The 13,216-nt window shown below is 36.9% G+C and overlaps 2 protein-coding genes across 5 annotated transcripts in view; both read left to right on the plus strand.

Annotated features, from left to right (window-relative positions):
- The first annotated feature begins 8,324 nt into the window (after window positions 1–8,324).
- On the plus strand, window positions 8,325–12,484 carry LOC120480573 (uncharacterized). Its single transcript, XM_039673818.2, has 2 exons — window positions 8,325–8,531; window positions 9,400–12,484. Exons 1-2 carry the CDS (start codon window positions 8,449–8,451, stop codon window positions 11,612–11,614), a joined length of 2,298 nt encoding a protein of 765 aa, XP_039529752.2. The 5' UTR covers window positions 8,325–8,448; the 3' UTR covers window positions 11,615–12,484.
- Window positions 12,485–12,770: 286 nt separating this feature from the next.
- LOC120480572 (uncharacterized) overlaps window positions 12,771–13,216 on the plus strand; it is a 28,761-nt gene continuing 28,315 nt past the window's right edge. For all 4 annotated transcript variants that reach the window (XR_016148511.1, XR_005623129.2, XM_039673813.2 and 1 more), the window contains exon 1: window positions 12,771–13,209. Coding sequence is in view for 2 of the 4 variants with exons in the window: in XM_039673813.2 (XP_039529747.2) it covers window positions 13,029–13,209 (181 nt within the window). In the remaining 2 variants the exon portion in view is untranslated. The remainder of the gene's footprint in view (window positions 13,210–13,216) is intronic.

The following is a 13,216-nucleotide window of genomic DNA, read 5'->3' on the forward strand; positions in this document are numbered from 1 at the left end:
ATAAACTGTTTTACTCATATGTGCCAAAAAATTGTCCCCACAACTCAGGGTTTAGCACACGCACACACACAACACAACACACACCACACACACTCGTCCTGAAGAGGAAAGCACTTTCTCAGCATTTTTGGAAAGGTCAGGTTACCAATGTTATAACACAGTTGTCTTGTGCAAAAGGTGTATCACAAAGAGGGGTGTTCATGACATAAATAAACCATGACATGGCTTTAAAACACACACACATACATATATATATATATATATATATATATATATATATATGTGTGTGTGTGTGTGTGTGTGTGTGTGTATATATATATATATATATATATATATATACTGTATATATGTGTGTGTGTGTGTGTGTGTGTGTGTGTTCACACTGGCATTATATGGTTTTTGGAAAACAACACAATAATCAATTAATTAACAAGACAGTTTCAATTTAATGACTTTAAATATGTGGTGCACCATCCAGTAAAAATACTGGTATTTTGTTTTATACCTTTAAACATATTTGAAATTTATTTTTCAAGAATTTCTTTTTGTATTGACAACCATAACTAATACTTTATATATGTCATTATATTTCTGGTGTGACTAACCACATGACATTTCACAAAGTAACACTTCCTTGTCATTAAAAGTAAACTTTTTGCCAGATTGTGGATAATATTTGGCAACCCCACAGTGTTTTAGCATTGTGAAAGAACAAGAACCTTGCCTATTTTTCAGAAAAAAAAATGTTTGTTTTTTTTTGTTAAAATCTAGCTTAAAGGGATAGTTCGCCCTCAAAGTAAAATGATTTACTCACTCTCAAGCTATCCTAGGTGTACATGACGTTCTTCTTTCAGACAAATACAATTGGAGTTTTTTTTAAAAACATGTCCTGGCTCTTCCAAGCTTTATAATGGCAGTGAATGGCTGTTTATGTTTTGAAGTCCATCAAAGTGCACCCATCCATGATAAAAGTGCTCCACACGGCTCTGGGGGGTTGATAAAGGCCTTCTAAAGCAGTGTGTTTGTGCAAGAAAAATATCCATATTTTAAAAAATAAAAGTTTATTTGCATTTAAATAGGCAAATGCTTCAGTGTCTTTGACTGGATCATTATTGCAGTGATTATTATGTTTCTGGCATGTTATATGTTTGGCAACCATTCTTCTAACCCTACATGATGGAGTGTGCAGCTTTTCATTTCTTAAACAACCATGTATGAAGACACATCATGGCCATATCCCAGGATGACAAAGTCAAGATTCATCAGGCTCAAATTGTGAAAGAATGGTTGGCATGAAGACACATGAATTGGCACAGTCCAGACCTTGAATTCATTGAAAGTCTTTGGGATGTGCTGGAGGAGACTTTACAGAGTGCTTGACTCTTGCTTTGTCAATACAAGATCTTGACCAAAAGGTCTGGACTCAGAGGAGGCAATTCATGTGTGAAAATGATTCTTCATGCTCCCTCAGAACCATTATTTTTGAGCAATTTGAGCCTTATGAATCTTGACTTTGTCATCCTGGAATAAGGCAATGATGTGTCTTCCTACATGGTTGTTTAAGAAATGAAAAGCTACACACTCCATCATGTAGGGTTAGAAGAACTGTTGCTAGAACTCATGCTAACATAATAATCCCTGCAATAACAATCCAGGCATAGTCTCTTAAGCATTTGCCTATTTAAATCCAAACGACAACTTTTTGGGGGGGTCAGGCAGTGTATTTCGCAACTTTTTTTTTATTATTTGTGTCTGTCCAACTACTTGAAGTCACTATGATCCGTTTCAAGTTCAAGTGTCCCTGACTACGGCAAGCACGCTAGAAACAAAGGTTTATCACGGGGGATTGAGTAGATCCTCAACCAGACAGATGATATCAGTCTATTTGAGTGGGTCTTAGGTGTAAGGCGACATGGTGTGCTGCCCTGTCACTGAAAACAGTGCGCTACTTCTCTTCACTGACAAGCAGCAGCACATTGCAGGACAGCTGGCAGAAAGGGAGGAGGAGAGAGGGGGAATTGGCTTCTTGTGAAGAAATGCCCAGAACGTGGCTGCATTAGCCATGGAATGCTCACTCTTCGCTCATATTTGGCTCTCAAACCCGAGAAAGATATTATGAGCTCTGTTATTGCTGTTAGGAGAGGGAGTACCGACTGGAACAGATGCTTGGATCCTCTGGACCGCATGCAGTGCTGAGCTGGCCTAGCAACAGGTTCAAGTCTCATCAGGGCTGTTTGTCAGGGACTCTCTCTTTTCAAGCACCTCTGTTAGGACTTCTAAGCATGCCTTATCAAACGCAGCGGCCTCAGAAATGGTTTAAGACCCACGTATAAATGTGGGATTGTGATTGCATTAGATATACATTAGATATTGCATAAGATATACAGCATATACAGGAGGACATAAAAGTGAAGTGTAAAAAAGGTGTTAGATTCACGTTTGCAGATGCTATATTGATTTTTAAAGAAATGGAGAAGCAAAACATAATATAAATCTTATAAGATTATATATGTTATATAACTTGCATTTTTCATGTTTTGATCATGAAAAAGTGAAGTTTATGATAAAACAATATCAATCAATGATGGACAACCAGTTACAGTTCTGCTAGATCTAATTAAGTCTGATAATATTTGAATACCTATACCTCAATTCATGCAGTTTTCAGTTGTTAAGGCCATTGCACACATTTTTGTATGCGTTTTTTCGTATTCGTGATTCGGTGGCTATGAATTGTCAAAACACCATTCAAACTGTTTGCTACGGATGCCAAAAAACTCAGAAAATCGAACCCGATTCGATTTTTTTTTAAGACGGACGAAAGTTTCGGAGGCAGTGTGCTAGCGTGATTGACATAACGTGAGGTCGTATTCTTTTTTTAACGTGCAGAAATTTCGGACGCGAATTTCGGACTCAGTGTGCAATGGCCTTTATTGTTAGCTAAAACTAAATCTATGTTTATTTTTATTAATTTTTTTAAAGAAAGATAGAAATATTAGATAAAAACCTTTAAAAATCTTATGCGAAAAAAAAAAGTTGACTTGGCAACAAACTGTAATAAAAAAGTATATGCTGAAGTACTAAAATGACTTAAACTTAAAAAGAAATCAAAATAAAGTTAAATGGAAATAAAATAAATTAAAAAAATGTAAAAAACGAAACATAAAATAATATAGCAAATAACGAAAATAAAAAAGGCTATATAAATATGAAAAATATGAATAAAAACAATATACTGTAAATAATACTAATATAGCACTGACCGGTACCTGTGTTTTTATTGTGTCTTTATGGCCCCGTCCACACTACTGCGTTTTCGTTTAAAAACGGAGACCTTTTGCTACGTTTGCACCTCCCGTCCACACTAAAACGGGAAAAATGAAGACCTAAAAAGGAGAAGTTTAGAAACGCTGCAGCTGCGTTTTGCGTTTTGAATCTCCGGAGGGCGTTTTAGTGTGGACGAGACAAAACGCATGCCCAGTGTTGGTGAATGGTCACGTGATCCGCGTTTTCAGTCGTTTTAATGTGGACGGAGATCGTTTCTAATACGCAGATAAAACGCTGGTGTGGACGGAGATCGTATTCGTTTTAATTCTCCGTTTTTAAACGAAAACGCAGTAGTGTGGACGGGGCCTATGCCTCTCGGTCAGAAAGAAACAGTAGTGGACAGGGCCTTACAATACGATAGTCACTGGTCTCTTTTATCAGGTTATAATCCTCTACAACAAACAGAATGGAAAGCATGTGCATGTGCAGCTGTCGATGTCTTAGTGCAAGTGGTGTCATGTTTAGTCAGGAATGATCCTGACTCTCGGAGCACCATGACTGCCTCACCCCTCAGTGGCACGCTACTCACTGTTAGTAAATGCCTCTCTCCAAGAGACCACAAACAAATCTGCCTCACTGTCGGAGCAGAAAGAAGGATACCACATAAAAACCATTTGGCCAATTTAACCTTCATAATCTGTTGTGATTCACTGTTGCTCTGTTTGTGGTCCCTGAGAAGATTGTATGTGTAAAAATAAGTCTTTTTGAAATGAACCTTTTGTTTATTTTAAAATTTTGCCCAACTTTTTTTTAAATGTGTCCTCTGATCTGACAAAACCCCTGTATGCAGATATTATTGTAAAAGGATCAACTTTGGGTCCAATCAAACGCCAAACGACACGCTTGTTAAAAACGAGAACTCTGAGTCAATTGTAAGAGTCGATTCCAGACTCACATTCTGATTATTTAAACAAAAACGAAGGTAAAGTGAGATCTTACAGTAAATACTGCAAAATATACTATATGATTGATATTGTTAATGATAAAAAATTTTGACGGTTTCTATTAAAATGAAATAGATCCGCTCTTTATAAAGAAGTCCAGCTTCTGTAAGGTAGCATTTGCCATAGTTATTTTTATTGTGAATCAAAATTCCCAATACTAGCTGTTGGCGCTTTTCTTTGGCCTTTTAATGGAGTCGACTCTACTTCTTATTCGACTCTCAATGCCTCAGAATGGAAGAAGTGATTTTTTTTTTTTTTTGTGATCTACATGTTTTCTCATTTGAAGGGTTCAGATGCAAAAGCCTCTAAGTGCCATTTGAAATTTTCTTTTAGAATGATCATTTTTATCAAGCTTGTATATTTAAGTTCAGTGATTTCACTTAAATAGCAATGATAATTACCTATTAATTGTTATTTAAGTGAAATTACTGAACTTAAATCTACAAGTTTGATAAAAATCATCATTGTTTTTGATCCAAGCGCTTTCAGTCAGGACACCGCCTCACTATTGGCCAGCTCCTACTTCAGCATCACACGCATGTGTCGTAGTGCTCGTAACCACCGTTGGCCAAAAGTGAGGCTCCGTTCTGCTGCAGAACCCGGACGTGTTTACTATATCTAGGAGAATGACGTGGAAGAGAAGATATTGTTGAATAACGTCATTATTTTTGGAGGGGTTCGCGCACAAAAAGGTTGAATCCCTGTAGTCACATGGACTATTTTAATGATGTCTTTACTACCTTTCTGGGCCTTGAAAGTGGTTGTTGCATTGCAGTCTATGGATGGTTCAGAAAGCTCTCTGATTTCATTAAAAAAATATCTTCATTTGTACTCGAATGTCTTAAGGGTTCAGAACAACATGAGAGAGAACTTAAATTTTTGGGTGAACTTACCCTTTAACCTTGCTTTCATCTCATTCAGGGATAGATTGTTTCCATACGTCAGATGTGCCCAATTAGCATGTATTCCACGACGGGATCAACCTCACAAGGAAAACTATCAATCATCATCTTAAACTGTGGCAGTGCTACTGCGGCCTCTCATGGGTCATTTAAATAGACCAGACAAGCCGTTAACGATACATCACTTTCTAAGTGCACCATCATGGCGGCTGTCCATGTGGGAAGCTGGTGGAAACACCTCTCGACAAGAGCATCATAGAACAGCTGGCAAACCCATTAAACCTCATAATATGCTGCATTGCCCTTCAGGAGACATCATGGAAAAAAGCACCTCTGCATTTTCATGTCGTGTAGGCCTATAACTGCTAAAAATGGATCGCCTATGACTTGCGTCAGTCAAGATCAAGATTGGATATCTATTCTGTTTTTTTTTCTCTTCTTCTTCACATAACAGGGTGTGTGTTCCTGTTGAATTCCATTTGATTGTCACCCACAGACCTCCACTGATGCCTCAATACCACGAACATCCAGGAATGCTTCTCAGAATAGCATCTTTCTCTGCAGTTTGTGGACTTAATATAGTCTTTGGAATTCGAAATAGAGATTTCAAAGACGTGCATATTTTTCATTCTCAGCAGTTAAAGGCGATCATTCCATAGACGAATGCATGGAAATCGTAACGCTTTTTCATTCAAACATTTGTGATCATTACTTGTATATGACATCCATTCGAAAAGGTGGGGCAGGGATGGGACCCCGTTCAAATGTTCTCTGCGGAAACTATGTCGGCAATGGTCCTAATTTTGTTTGTCTTCCATGTCTGGATTCCAGTTGGGACGTTAAGGAAAGTTGAGCCCCGTCCCAGGCTTTATCTGCGAGTAAAAATATGGCCTACAAGCTTCTCTGCTCGTCCCTCACTGTTTATATCCGACTCTGGGCTCCAGTGACCTTCTCCCATGTCACCAGTAGCACAAATTTAGCGCTTTGGTTTCTGGAGCGACCAAATAGTTAGACAACATTGAAGACGGGTTGAGAATGCCCATGATGCAGATACGGTTACTCTTACTTGAAGAGACATAAACGGAATAGTGTAAACATCCCAGTCACTGGAATGCAAATCTAGGAAAGTGGCACAGATACCAAGCATATCCCTGACTTCAGTGACTTGATAAACAAAGACAGGTTCCAGTCAAGGCAGCTTCCTACATAAACATAACACAACCTTTTTTCTACTATACGTGTTTGAAAGCATAAAGGCTTGTTTACGACAGAACTGTGTTTTAGGAGGCGCCGGTTAGTGGCATGTTGCAGAGTGTTTTTGTGGGGCGTTGGGACGACACAGAATGACAGTTATGTTGTAGCTGTGCTGACATGTCTGTGGCATGTTCATGCCAGCACACAGTGGCATCTGATGTGTCACTGTTTTTTTTTTCCTCAATCTTGTTTGGATCACTGAGTTCTGACTGATTTGCAATGCTGATGCAACATGGGATCAAACACAACTTTATTATCCAGTGATCATTTTTAAGAAACATTAATTTAAGATGCATTCTTAGCAGTTTTAGTAAATTTGTATATTGTGATAGATTAAAATGTATAGATTAAAATGTAATGTTCTTTATAAATAAATGCTCATATATATATATATATATATATATATATATATATATATATATGAAGAGTTCAGATGCAAAAGCCTCTAAATGCCATTTGAAATTTTCTTCTTTAATGATGATTTTTATCAAACTTGTATATTTAAGTTCAGTAATTTCACTTAAATAACAATTAATAGGTAATCTTCATTGCCATTTAAGTGAAATCACTGAACTTAAATATACAAGTTTGATAAAAATCATCATTAAAGAAGAAAATTTCAAATGGCATTTAGAGGCTTTTGCATCTGAACTCTTCATATATATATATATATATATATATATATAATTTTTTTTTTTTATATATATATATATTTAAGTAGTTTTCTTTTTACTTACTTTTGCATTTTTTCTTGTGGATACATATTGTAATTTGTTCCATTTCTCTAGGCTTCATTTGTATACTCTTGGGGTTGGTAAAAATGTTTCTCTTATGGTCGCCAAGGCTGCATTTATTTTATTAAAAATCTAAAATTACAATTAAAAATAACTTATAATCTAAATAGATTATAGATTTAAAACTGTAATGACAAAGCTTAATTTTCTGCTTAGGTCTCCAGTCTTCAGTGTCACATGATCCTTCAGAAATACCCAAATATGCTTATTTGCTGCTCAAGAAACTTTTCTTATTATTGTCAATATTGCAACGGTTTAATATTTTTGTGGAAACTATGATACACAAAAAACAGGATTTATTTCAACACTGTAAAAAATATTTTCCTGATTTGTAATCAAATTTTTTTTTTCTTTTGTCATATCAACTTAAATAATTTATGTAGTTCAGATAACATAATATTTTGAGTTTCTGGTGATTAAATCAATCTCATTCATTGTATTAACTCATTTTTTCCATTTCAATGAAGTTAAAATTTTAAGGCAACCAGGTTACTTAATTTTTTAAGTTAAACCAACAATATTTTTTTTACAGTAAAATAGTTAAACTGTCACTTTTGATCAGTTTACTGCATCCTTGAAAAAAATCATATTGACCCCAAATTCTTTGAACGATAAAAGATCATGTAAATCATGTAAAATAAATGATTGATTTGTATATAAGGTGTTTTGTCTAAACAGCTCCAAATGGACATTATATGATTCTTTGAGAAGAGCAACTGGTTACTTTTTTAATACTGAACAATACAAAATGGCAATTAGCAATAAATGTGTTTTGGCACTAATCTGAGGTGGTCTGAGGAGAGAGTTTGTGACCATAGTTGGAGAATAGTAGGCAGGTGGCCAGGCAAGGCCTGTCGTGAGGAAGAGTGGAGCTGACAGCTGGCCCTGTCAAACAATGACTTATTCTTCACAGCACTGTAAATCTGCTCTTAACCGCACACACACTCCAAGGGCCATGTGCGTTTGACCAAATGTGTAATTATTCTCCTCTGATATTAATCTGGAAAAATAAGTTGCTTGCATTTTTAAGTAGGCCTACAGTCAACTTAGATGTTTTAGTCATGTCAACTTAAATTACATTAAACTGACTATTACCTTCACAATTACCTTTTTAATTTTTTTTATTCTGTGGCTTACTGTATACAAGCTTGTATAGAAAAGTGGAGGACAAGGCCCTATTATTTTAATTGAACTGTAAGACACTTAGCTATAAATGTGAGCTGATTGATGTCGTTGTTTTTACAGCTGCCCCTCAGAAATCAAGAGATGTTGACGCAGCATAGGATGGAGCTGGCTCAGATAAGAGAACGGTACTTGAATTAATTCTTTAGTGTTTCATCTGTGCTGATTTGATTTGACTTATTCTAGTTATATGAAGTGTGCCATTTATTTCAAATCTTAAATCTTAAACATTTCAAATTTATGAGTGTAAATTTGTGAAATTTAATCCGAATGATCAAGGAACTGAAATCCTTCACACTGCATGCTAAAGAGAATAAATGCCAATCCAATTGAAAAACTTAAACAGATTAGTAAACATTTCTCATTTCTTCTTATATTTTGACAGACATTTATTATGCACAAACTACTCTACCCTTTTTTCATAATTCACTAATCTTGAGATATGTCCCTGTAGTCGTTCAATTTGACTCTCTGCTGATGTTTATGATGTTTATAAATATAACTCACAATTGCAGTGTGTATATATATATATATATATACACACACACACTACCTGGACCTGTGCTTCTCATAAATACTACTATTGTGCATGTTTTTGACAGACATTGATGTTGTGATATATAATATATATATGAAGAGTTCAGATGCAAAAGCCTCTAAATGCCATTTGAAATTTTCTTCTTTAACGATGATTTTTATCAAACTTGTATATTTAAGTTCAGTAATTTCACTTAAATAACAATTAATAAGTAATTATCATTGCCATTTAAGTGAAATCACTGAACTTAAATATACAAGCTTGATAAAAATTATCATTCTAGAAGAAAATTTTAAATGGCATTTAGAGGCTTTTGCATCTGAACTCTTCATATAGAATAGAGTAAACTACATTATTCTCTTTTATTATATTATGTATATACTCTATAAGTTACATTTTTAAAACTCCCTCCACCGATATACATGTTTGAATAAATCAACTTTCAATTTTCATTTCAGAATGTCTTTGACAATCCAGCTCCGTAACTCTGGGCATAAAAGTCAACCTTTTGTCTGTCAGGATGAAGTGTCAAAACATGACAAGTGGAAAGCCAAAAATGCGAGATACAGTCAGGCCTGGAGGGATCGTTTGAAAAAAGATCCTGTAAAATTTGCTGAGTTCAAAGCTTCGGAAGCTGCTAGAGCAAAGGAGTATAGAAGAAAGAGGGCTGCTGCTTCTATCGAAGTTGATAAGGAAAATAACCGTGAGCGACAGAGAAGATTCAGAGCCAAAAAGAAGTTACAGTGTACAAGAACAGATGAAAAACAGTGTAAAGCTGATAAAGAGCCTCCGCCACCTAAGAAAAGAGAAGTCTTAACAAGAAACGAGAGGATGAAGAAACGAGAGTATGATAGGATAAAGAAAAGAGAGGAGAGGGAGAGAATGGGAGAACTGAAGAAAAGACTAATTCGTGAAAGAGATGCGTCCCGAAAGAGGGAAAAAAGAAACCAGACAAAAAGGCAAACTGAGACTCCACAAACAAATGTTGTCCCTCCAAGTAGTACAGCTAGATCTACAGGCTTTAGAACTAAATTGGCGAAACAAATGCCAGAGTCACAGATGTGCAAAAAAATCCCGACTGATGCAGAAAAATTTGCAGACATTGTAATGGACTTCATCCATTGCTGTACTCCTCGTAAACAAGCAGCTTTAAAAGCCAGAGGTCTGAAAACAGCTTGTCGACGAATAGATTTTGATGAGCCATCTCAAGAAAAACTTCGATCCACGATTGAAGCTCTAAAGAAGAAGCAGGATGCTGCATCCTTGGAGAAGAGGCGCCTGATGGTCACTAGTTTGATGGTTGCCAAAAAGTACAGAATGCAACATATTGTAGCAAGGCGCTTTAACCTCCGTCCAGCATATTCCTCATCCAACGAAGGTTTACATAAAAAACGCAAGTCTGATGCCACTTGCATGGATGTTGTGAACAATATAACTGCTTTCTATCGTAATCCTAAGGTAGCACGAGAACTTCCTTACATGAGGACTGTAAAGAAACAAGAACAAAGATTCCTCATGGAGATCTCTCTACAGGAAGCCTATGAACTTTGGAAGCTGGAAAATCCAGAAAAGAATGTTGTGTCCTTTCCAGTTTTCTCATGCCTTCGACCTTCATGTGTTCTTCTTCAGCGTCGGACTGACAGAAGCCAGTCTCTCTGTGAATATTGTACTGGAGTTTTACTGAAGCTTCAGAGCCTGAACAGAATTCTCACTGCTACTAACAATGCCGAGTGTATAAAACTCAAGATCAAAAACAAATATGAACTTATCAGTTTTTCTCTGTGTCCCAAAAGTGGCAACAGCAAGTACCATAATCTAAAGTGCTTTAACAGAACCTGCTCCGACTGTGGTGTATCACTACTCAAGGAAAAGTTTAAAATGGTTGTAGATTTGTATGGCAAACAAGAAGTGTCCTGGCAAAATTGGGAGAGTAAGACTTTCAACCAGGATGGTAAACAAAAGACCAAGAAGTTTCAATCGACTAAGTGTGGCACATTCAAGACAATGTTTGATGAGTTATTGCGCGAAACAGACTTTTTGGCTAAACATCTGTTTACAGTCAACTGGCAGCATGGACAGTTTTCTCTTATCCGGGAAAAGTTGCCCAACACTTGGTCGCTGTTCATCATGGATTTTGCCGAAAATTACTCGTGCATATCCCAAGACGAAACACAGCCGGCACATTGGTCCACACAGCAGATAACCGTTCACCCGATGATTTGTTACTACAAGTGTCCCACAGAGGGTCATGAATACACCATCCAGGATGCCTTGGTTTTTGTCTCTGATGACCTCAACTACGATACCAATGCCGTTCACCACTTCGAAACTCTGGCTATAAAGCACCTAAAAGAAAAGCGAGGACTGAAGTTAGAGCATGTAGTTGAATTCACAAATGGTTGTGCCGCACAATACAAGTCAATGGTGGCATTTGCTGACATTAGCAACTCCAAGGCTTCACATGGTTTGTCTGTTGAAAGATGTTACTTTGGATCCCACCACAGCAACTGGCCCAGTGATGGTGTCTCTGGGTTTGTAAAATCATCTGTTCAACGTGCTGTCCAGTTACATAGGATCACTATCAAAAATGCAGAGGAGATGTTTCATTTCTGCAATCTAAATTTGACAAAAGATGGCTGCGATAGGCAACTCCGTACATTTTACCTGGTTTAACGAGGTGAAATTCAGCGTGACCATCCTATAACACAAGTAAAGTCTTATTTATAAATTTATGTAAAGTCTCTTTAAAATCTGCTCCAGTCATTGGAAACAGTATGTTCAGTTTAGTCTTAGAATGCTTCAGCTAGTGGTTAATTGTGTCCCCAGCATTAGACAATTTAACAGCATATTTATGAATGGAGAGCCAGGGTCACTTTTTATTTATTTATGTGTGTGTGTATGACACATAGTAAAGCAGTATTATTTGTTATTGTGTAATTTCAGGATTTGCAGATGGAATTTCTTAGGGAATGTCCACCTGTCCACCCAAGGAGTTCTTGAATCTTACTGACAGAGGAGTATGGATGAAGATGGAGCAGCGTGGAGTCAGCCATTTGTTTTCCTGGCCCATTACTCCTGATGTTGACTTAAGGGATACAGTCCACATATTTCATGGACCTGTAAACTTGATTGGACACCATCCATTCTCTGTTGATGAAGAGGATTTTTTTATGGAGTGTATACTGACTGCCTCTCAATAGTTATTTGTGTTGAGTTTAATGTTACATTTAATTACCTTTTGTCTGATTTTTAGAGAGAGGTACTTACTTGAATTAATTCTTTAGTGTTTTATCCATGCTGATTTGATTTGACTTATTCTAGTTAAATGAAGTGTGCACAAATCCTTTGTCATCATAGCCTACATGTAAATATGCTATAATAATGCTCAAATGTGACACTCCCTTGTCAGCTCTAAACAAAGTTTGTATGTAAATACAAACAAATCAAATATGACTTTCTTTTTTAGTCTACAGTCAGTGTTATGCTAAAAAAAAAAAATGTATCCAAAAAATGAAATATTTTATTTTCAAATAAAACTTAAGTGGCTGGTGAAGGGTTTTTGATGATCTGTTTTCATCTTGGGTGATTCTCACATACATATCAGATCATATTCTGGTCAACCACACCAAAGTCATGTTAACTATTACTTAAATAAGCCTGTAGAAGTCTGTCCGAAATAAATTTGACTTGCCAACGAGGCAAGTCAGCTGCCTAAGCCAGGGATGGGCAAACTCAGTCCTGGAGAGCCACTGACTGTACTGTATAACTGTAAAGCTAGCTCCAACCCTGATAAAACCCTCCTGCTTGTAGCCTTCTAGTGATCCTGTTGACATTGATTAGCTGGTTAAAGTGTGTTTTATAAGGTTTGGAGGAGCTAAATTCAGCAGGACAGTGGCCTGCCCTAAGCAGTGACCAGGACGGAGTTTGTTCAATGTCGGACGCAGCGTTCATCCAGACCGGCACGTGGCGCTGATTATCACCGAGCTCAGCAGGATGACCTCAAATAAAACAATAGACGAGAAATTTCTGTTATGAACGTGGAAATAAGAGCTCGATAGGGATTTTTAGTGATATTTATCAATGCACAATGTCCAAACTGCAGATTTTAAGCGTTTTTCTGACAGAGCGATTAACTTCAGCTGCGCAGGAGATATTCAAGGCTGTGGAAGACATATTTTCCGAGTATAATGAGGAGATGTGTCGCTCCAGACAGGAGATTGAGCTGCTCAAGAGGAGACTGCAGCAGGCAGGAGTTCAGATGGACTCTGGTTAGTC

The sequence above is a fragment of the Pimephales promelas genome, chromosome 21 (genome assembly GCF_988280905.1).
Source record: "Pimephales promelas chromosome 21, fPimPro1.hap1.1, whole genome shotgun sequence".
In the NCBI taxonomy this organism is placed as follows: Eukaryota; Metazoa; Chordata; class Actinopteri; order Cypriniformes; family Leuciscidae; genus Pimephales; species Pimephales promelas.